This window comes from Atta cephalotes (assembly GCF_000143395.1).
Source record: "Atta cephalotes unplaced genomic scaffold scaffold00020, whole genome shotgun sequence".
NCBI lineage: Eukaryota > Metazoa > Arthropoda > Insecta > Hymenoptera > Formicidae > Atta > Atta cephalotes.
The window spans coordinates 179,062-187,549 of record NW_012130084.1 but is presented as its reverse complement, the minus strand read 5'-3'; the positions used below and the strand labels follow the sequence as shown (position 1 = coordinate 187,549).

At 36.2% G+C, this 8,488-nt stretch overlaps 1 protein-coding gene across 1 annotated transcript in view; it reads right to left on the bottom strand.

Annotated features, from left to right (window-relative positions):
- LOC105619291 (nucleosome-remodeling factor subunit NURF301) overlaps positions 1-8,488 on the bottom strand; it is a 23,616-nt gene that overhangs the window by 13,369 nt on the left and 1,759 nt on the right. Inside the window, exons 2-15 of the mRNA XM_012200814.1 lie at positions 8,150-8,432; positions 7,693-7,901; positions 7,211-7,567; positions 5,880-7,037; positions 5,525-5,715; positions 3,859-5,335; positions 3,571-3,706; positions 2,619-2,938; positions 2,366-2,503; positions 2,177-2,284; positions 1,830-2,035; positions 1,346-1,588; positions 831-1,044; positions 366-674 (exon numbers count right to left, since the gene is read on the bottom strand). Of these exons, the coding sequence (XP_012056204.1) occupies positions 366-674; positions 831-1,044; positions 1,346-1,588; positions 1,830-2,035; positions 2,177-2,284; positions 2,366-2,503; positions 2,619-2,938; positions 3,571-3,706; positions 3,859-5,335; positions 5,525-5,715; positions 5,880-7,037; positions 7,211-7,567; positions 7,693-7,901; positions 8,150-8,432 (5,349 nt within the window). The remainder of the gene's footprint in view (positions 1-365; positions 675-830; positions 1,045-1,345; positions 1,589-1,829; positions 2,036-2,176; positions 2,285-2,365; positions 2,504-2,618; positions 2,939-3,570; positions 3,707-3,858; positions 5,336-5,524; positions 5,716-5,879; positions 7,038-7,210; positions 7,568-7,692; positions 7,902-8,149; positions 8,433-8,488) is intronic.

The following is an 8,488-nucleotide window of genomic DNA, read 5'->3' as shown; positions in this document are numbered from 1 at the left end:
TATATATATATATATATATATATATATATATATATATATATATGCACACACACGTACACATTTATACAGTGTATACCTTTTCTAGACTGCGTTCGAAAACACTAGCCGAATATTTTTGAATATCATTTTATCTTTGTTGTTTATCGAATGTTAAACAAGAATAAAATAATACTCGAAGACATTTGGATGTTGTTTTTGAATGCATCCTTAGCAGGTAGAATCACTTCAGTGTTCAATGCTACATATATTTTTATCTTTAGTTTTTAAGTCTATTAATTTGTACTCAAATTTACCTCAAATTTATCCTGAATTTAATTTTAAAATAAACATTGCAAATTTGCAATATTTGATCCTTAAAAACCAACCTTTCAGAAGTTGCTGTTTAACTTGTTGTTGCACCATATTTAATTGCTGTGGCGTGAAATCTGAGCCTGTTAAACCCTGCAGCACAATTCGTGGACCCTCAGCTGTACTGATAACTTGCGCCGTCACACATTTGATTATTGTACCGGGTGGTTGTCCAACCAATAAAGAAGCCTCAAGACTCCCTGGAATCGGAGTCGTGGCGGAACTCTGAGTTGTCGTTGTTGATATCGTGGACGTTGCGGTAGTCGTCGTTGGGCTCGTATTTGTAGATGATTGTGCAACTGTCGAAGTTGGCGTAGTTTGCAAAGCTAAAAGCACAAATTTATTCTTAGTATATAAAATTTTCGAAATATATGAAAGAGATCTTGTTAAGCGCACTTTTTTGAAATGCAAGTTCTTCGATGAGAATTTCCAGTTAATCTTTTCTTTAAAAAATGCAGATGATTAATTAAAATAATACTAACCTTGTTGTTTATTCGTGGTGACAGTACCTTTCACGATAAATCCGCCATTAGGAGAGTTTACATGCACAATCTGATTGGATGCGTTACGTATCACAACTTGATTGCCGATCGTAGTCAAGTGAGCCTTGCCTGACGCCAATTGTTGGACCAAATTTGCATTCGTGGCGACCATTATAGGACTCCCACTTATCACTTGTCCACCAGAAGATATCACCTACAATATTTTTATTTTACGTAAGTATAAAAATTATATGTATATATATATATTTTTATAATTAATTCTAAGTCTCTAAAATTTTGCAATTTTATTTTTTTTATATATTTCTCTTAATTAAGCCTTTTCAATGTTTTTTAAGATAATTATTAAAAATTAAATTTTAAAAATTAAATAAAACTACTGAATTTAGATATATTATATTTAATATTTTGTCAAATTTTCAGCAATTTTTGTTAGGTCCATATACATTCAAAAATCATTTCATGATTCGATTTAAGTTAATTGAAAGAGTAATCACCTGCGCGGTTTGTCCTGTGTTAGTGACTACGATAGCATTCTTCGTTCCTTGAGCTGTTGAGACTGGTGCCAAAGTCATAGTCGCGGATTTTACTCGTTGAACAGTTTGTACACAATAGTTTGACTGAGGCGTTTGCGCTTGTTGCGGTGAGCTTGCTGTTGTCTTTGTATTCGGACTGGTTTTAATCACAGACGTACTCTCAGTCGCTGCCACTTTAGTACTAACGGCGGTCACAGTCTTCGTCTAAAATATATCAATTATAATAAATAAAAATTGTCGCATAAACATTCACACTTGTAGGCTCGTATTGACCCTGATGTAATTTGTTGTAGTGTTCTATAAACAAACTTATTATTTCCTTTATTTTCGAATCCTGTATCATATTGATTTCTATTACGTCGATTAATTATATAGCTTCTTTTTATACATCATTCTTTCACGATCAGAAAATTGTTTTCAAAAGATGTGTTTTTGAATAAATTACTTGTGAAGTAGTTGTAGATGTTGTCGAATTCGTTTGAGCGCTTTGTGCAATTGTGGTGCCCACAGTTTGGCTTACATTCACCACGTGCAGCTTTCCATCCGGCATTTGAACCAACTGCTGGCCAGGCAACAAGCCACGCACTTGTAACTTTCCATCTGGTCCTCTGAGAATTTGCACTCTCTGTGGTACAGGTGAGACATTAGTGCCTAAAAAAATACAATTAAGATAATATGAGAAAAAACCTTCCAGAAAGGCAATTTACATTTTGCATTTTAATATTTCGGAAACAAGAAAAAGATTTTAATTGTTATAATTAATATTACTTTAAATTTAAATAACAGATTTACTTGTTGGTGTTATCCTAATCACAGATTGCTGGCTTAGCCCTGGAGTTGGCGGCGTTTTCGGTAAAATACTAGTAGGACCGGATACAACTTTAGTAGTTCCATCAGCAGCTAAAATAAAGCAATAGAATAATTCATACAAAGTCAATCTCAAATAATCTCTTTGCTCAAATGCAAGAACACATGGCTTACATTTCGTCATATAAATTCGCCTTGTACCGATGAATGTTTTGTTTTGTGTAGGAGTTGTTAGAAGAGAAGTCAACTGTGACTTATTGCTGTTCGGGTTCGCCGGAATCGGGACTTTTGTAACTAATTTAACGGTACCATCTAAAAGTAATATCTCTTTTAATATAATCCCAGTTTACTTTAATTTCAACAAACAAGAACAAATATCGTTTTATGTACATTCATTCTTATAGATTTATACATATAATCAGCTTACCAGAAGAGGAATTGGTTGTAACTTTAACAATGTGAGAGGTAGCAGGCGACGTCGAGTTTCCGGATTGGTTTTTAACAGTCAACTCATGCAAAGCACGTTTTTGTTGATGAGCCGCCCGTTGCATGCGCAACTGCTGTTCCATCTTTTCTTTAATTTCTTCTGGTGTCGCTTTGCCGCTCACAAGCTGATCGCCAGTTAGACCAGCTGTGCCACTGGTAGTAGTAACAGTAGTGACAGTCTTGTTTCCACTACTGACGATTACTGACTGCGGTGCACCTGAGCGACTCCTAGTAATAATCTGCGCATTAGCCTTCTCTAACCTGGAGACAGGACAGACACACCAAGCAAAGGGTTAGTTCCCAATGGAAGAAAGCAAGCGGTTAAAGATTGAAGGTTCAGCCTTTGGTTGAAGGTTAGATCCATACTAGGATTGGCATGAATTATAAAAGAGCAAACAGCGACATGTTTTACACGATATCGCAATTTGTTCGAAACGAAAGAGATACATGGAATATGCATTTTAATTTCCCAAGATTTGTGATAATTTTAAAAAAATATTGTACAAGAAAATTATACAGAAAACATAAACAATACATTAAGCATAAAAAACTTGTCACATAAATAATAAACTTTTATAATTTCTAAATTTTTAATACATTTTAACAAACTCTTTTAAGTGTGTAGTATATAAATTCAGATTATTACACGTCAAAATTATATTCCAATAAAAATATTTTGATTTTAATACGAAGAATAGTATAAAAATCATTAATGTGTAATATTCCTTAATTAAAATTTGAGTAACCTCGATGAAGTCGAAACGATTAGTGGCAATTGTAAAGATAAAAAGAATAATTCAGAAAGAATTTGACAAACAACATTAGACATACAAAATAACATGCAATATTTCAATAAAAGATACATATTGCATTAATCATTCTTTGATCTTTACCTGTCACCATATTGTTTGATTTCCCATAATTCTAATTTATCTTCATCGACCCATTCCTCCGTAACTTGTGGTTTGGTGCTTTGTGGAGATTCGGGACGCTTTCTTTTTCTCAGTCCACTCCTTATAGACGTTACCTCTGCGAAAGTATTGTATATAATGTGAAAATGATTTTAAAAAAAGTTATGTTACTACTTTTTCGTAACATATACAACTATAATAAACTGTTAATTAAATAATAAGTTTCACATAATTGAATATTTTAATAATACAATTATCGTCTATACATACCTCTGACTTGCTTTGGAAGTTCGAGCGGTATGACGACTTTTCTACGAAGATATTGAGCCCTGTCGAGGAACTGCCCGACATGTCGATGCTTCAATATCTCCAGTGACATGATCTCCGTATCGGTGGTGATCTGATTCTTACCGTCGGTGGACAACGGCTTGGCTGCCATGTCATCCCATCTGAGACAAGCCCAGAGTATTCTCAGCTGAATCGCAGCAGCGGCTAGCGATTTTAAACCAACCGTTCTGTACAACCAGCAAGTCTTGAATAAGGGTCTGGGACAAGGATATGGCCACACTGACATATTTGCCTTGGCTTGATGATGAAATCCTTGTACAGGTGTTTTACCACCAACGCGGGATAATTTCCTCAATTCGTGCCGAGGAAGTACTAGTATACTGCGTTGTTTGTTCTTCGTGCAGAAAGTCGAGCAGAGTGGATATTTGACTGGTGTGCGTTTTTTCTTACGATCAGCTGTCGTATTCACCACTTTTTTCAAATATAGCTTACCCTCTGTTGATGTTGCCGTGTATATTCGCTCGGTTCCGTCAGCATGCAGTTCTTTGACAAATGTACTTCGCTGCACTGTCCTTCCTCTACGGTTCACGATTATCACTGTCTTTGCACCATTCTTATTTGTTGTTGTAGTCATAGTTTCCGACGAGACGGTCGTCGAATTACGATTAACGGCGGAATGTTCCTGCGTTACGCCGTCCGTATTTTTTACAGTCTGCTGAGTTGTCGTAATCGTTGTGGTGGTAGTAACGACGTTACTTGTGACGGTAGTCACATTAGAATTCTCCATATGCTCATTTTCGAGCTTCATCTTCTTTGGAGCAGAAACGTCCTTTGTGTTCATCTTCACTGCTTCATCGTTGCAGTTAGTTGCCACTGCTGATTCCAAATCCCGTTTGATCGCGTCTTTTTCATCAGGAGGTACTTCTGTTTTAGCGGAAATCACTGTAGGCAAGGTTTGTGGCGAAGATAATGAAGAGGATTGATTGTTGTTCAGAGCGTTTGCCTTGCGTAATAGAACGATCAAATCGCGCTTCAGTCGCGCCTTTCGCATGCACAAAGGCGAATAACAGGTATCGATATTTGGAGTGATGGCCTGCGTGATATTAACTTGCACGGCATTATTTTTGGCGTTATTCATGTTACAATAGCGCGAGTAACAGCTACCGTTCTTACAGAATTTCAAGGCAGTTGAATATTGCAAGCGCACTTGCTGAATGCGCTTGGTAATCGTTGCCAGCATTTCTTTCGAAGACGGAGAGAGAGTTGTTACTGTCGTTTTATTCATTTGTTGCTGTTGCTTACCGGCAGGTGTCGACGAAAGACCTTGCTGAGAACCGTCTCCGCCAGCACCAACAGTATTATCTGTATCATTTTCTTCGTGATTTTCCGTATCGATCTCCGAGCAATCGCCATCTCCGCCTTTCTGATTTGGTGTCTGACTTATTTCTTTCGCCTTTGCCTGCAAAAATATCGAATTTAAAAAAATGTTGGAGCTATTTTAAAGTAATAATACAGAAAGTATAACATTAACATTTTTTACGCCATCAGAATGATATAGATATATGATAGATATATCAGAATGATGGAGATATGATTATCTCCAGATTTGTGAATTATATTATATATATTATTTTATAAAGATACTCACAGATTGCAATAATTTTCTTTCTTCCAAAAACTTCAAATGTGTTCTGCGCGCCAGGAAATCATCAATTTTCGTCTTTTTTGCAACTTTTGGATAATGCAATCTTCCAGAAGTGGTTAGTGCCTTGTTGATGTTGATATCTTCGAATTCAGTAATCGGAGTAAAAACTTTTTCAATTTTCATGCCAGCTAAAACTGAAAAGAGAGAATTTCTTCTGCTTAGTGTTTGTAGCGTTGTATAGTGAATTTCTATTTCTTATCAATAAAATAATAGTCTTTAAATTGTACTAAATTGTATTAATAAAGTTGAAAAATATTTTTATTGTATTAAATTCAAATTCATTAAACTTGCTACATACTTGATAAATTCATCTTTGTTTCTTGTTTGGCCGGGGATTCCAGTTTCACAGAGGAAGAATTAACACCGTTTGTCTTGCTGTCAATTATAGGCTCCTTTTTTACATTTTCTATATCACATTCCTGTTTTATTGTATCATTTTCTACTCCTTCCTCTTTGATTTCTTGTTTCACAATACCATTCTCTATCTTACTCGGACAATATTCTTTGATGAGGAATTCATAAGTGGATGGATCGAGCGCAAGAATTTTCAGGCCACTCTGATCCTTCACCTGTACCATAATTTTTTGTGGACCGGCTCGTAAGCCCGTCTTTGTCATGTCTGAGATTCGGTGACGGCGTCTGGACGACACCCAGAGCCAACCACCCTGGCCATGCACCCGATATTCTTCGCCCTTCTGCTTCCATATCTGATGCTTTAAGCCAAGTGTGTACTTGACGAAATTAAAGAGCCGATTACGCTCTTCTTCATCCTCTTTTTCTTTCTTTTCTTTTTTGTCCTGACGTTTCTTCTCCTCGCGTTCGAGTGCAGTTACTCGTTGCAATTTCACATGGCCGAGTTGATCATGCCACACACTCGCAAATACGACGGACTTGATGCATGCTTGCAAGACAATGAGAGTGCGCGCAAAGTCTCGTGGATTCACGCACGATCCCACTGCCGTAGTCCATGGTTTACGTAGTAGTGGCCAATTGATGTGCATAAACGACGCCTGAATATTACTTTCGAGCTGTAGAATCGTTTGACGTAGAGTACTGACTAACAGAGCACGAGTACCCGTCAAACTACCCACCCACTTGAACTCCGATGCTTGCGTAAGCGAGAACTTGTGCGACAAATGACGTTTCTTATCGCGCTCCTCGTTTCTCTGAGTCTTATTTAACGCGATAGGATTGGTGCTGTATTGATTGACATACGACTTAAAGTTATTGTCCATGCCCAATTTGAATAAGTGTGTGCCAGCTGCGATTTGATGTGCCTTTTGACGCGTTACTCTGATGTTTCCGTCGCTTTCGGATTCTTTTAGACCCTTGTCTAACTTCTCTTGCTCTTCCTTCGACAACGGTGCCATGCTTCGTCTTTTTATATCGTCCATGTTAAAGGTTCGCGGTTGCAACGAACCAGTCTTCGATCTCGTCACGATAGTATGCTTTTTGCCTGAAAGAAAAGATTATTGTAAACATGTACGAATAAAATGAATCAAAGTATAAAAAAGTTTAAATGTTCTGTAAAAGCCAAATTCTCTTGACATCTATTCTCCAGACTCTTCTAATGTGGAGAAACCAATCAATAAAATTATCAATATTACAGAATTGTATTATAAAACTTACCGTCTTTTCCTATTTTTTCCTCTCCTTCTAAAGTGTCCTCGTCAATATCTTCAGATGATGACGTAGAGGTGCTAGTTTTCGTAGTTTTGTCCGTATTCGTCGTGTTTGACGCCTCGGCATCGACCTCAACAGTTTCGCCGATCACTTCAGGTACTTGTGTAGCTGGAGTCGACTCGTCACTGGAGATTTTTGTTTCACCCTGTTCCATCATTACAGTAGTACGTTCATCAAGAGCATCTGTATTCTCGTGCATTTTACGTATCATTTCCTCAGCTTCTTGCCTTTGTTTTTCCTTTCTCTCTTCCTCCTCTTTCTCTTGTTTCTCTTGTCGTTCCTTTTGTATCTTTTGTATAAGATCTAGAGAAAATATTTCAAGAGGTAATTATTTTTGAAAATATTGTTCAATACATATAAAATTTGATATTCAATGTTAATTAAAAGAAATTTAAGAAATAATGTTAATTAAAGAAGATTGATCTTACTGTTTTCTGTTTCTATATATGATTTCTTATTTCCTTTAAACTGATTAGTAATAGTCTCTGTAAGCTCCATTTGTCGGACTATTTCTTCCTTGTAATCTGATAATTCACGATAAAGCGCTACTTCCATTTCATTTTGATCTAACGCAAGCATTAGCTCCTCTAATTGTAAAGGTGTACTATAATACCACACTTCACCGTCTTCGCTTTCACTAAAAAAAAAAAAAATCACAATAAAAATTTTAAATTATATGCGTATAAAAATAGAAGCATGTCTTTTGCTTGTCTTCTGTATTCAGATTTATAATTTCTTTTTGAAAACATCTCATAAAATTCTGTAAATATTTCTTTTGTAAGATAAACATAATTTAAAATATTTAAAATATAAATGCAAAAGATAATTAATTAAAATTTTACAAAATCTTAATTAGACATGCAGATACATTAAAACGTGTCTTACACAAAAACTCTTCTTGTAAGAAACCAATATTTTCTGCCATGTCTGTCGAATCCTAAATGCTCTTGTCTACATAACGATCCATTCTTTTCAACGTCAGGAATACAATCCGCAACACCGATCACTTTATGAGCTTTACATGTACTACATTGCCAATCCTCAGTAGGAACATCAACCAAAGGTGGTTCTACACATTCTAAATGAAATACAGCTGGACAAGTCTCACAACACAACAGATCTCCTAGTCGATGGCATACTCTGCAGTGATCATCATAATGCATAGTTCCTGGAAAATGTATAAATCTTGTCCATTCCATTTTTTCTGTCTCTCTCTCTCTCTCT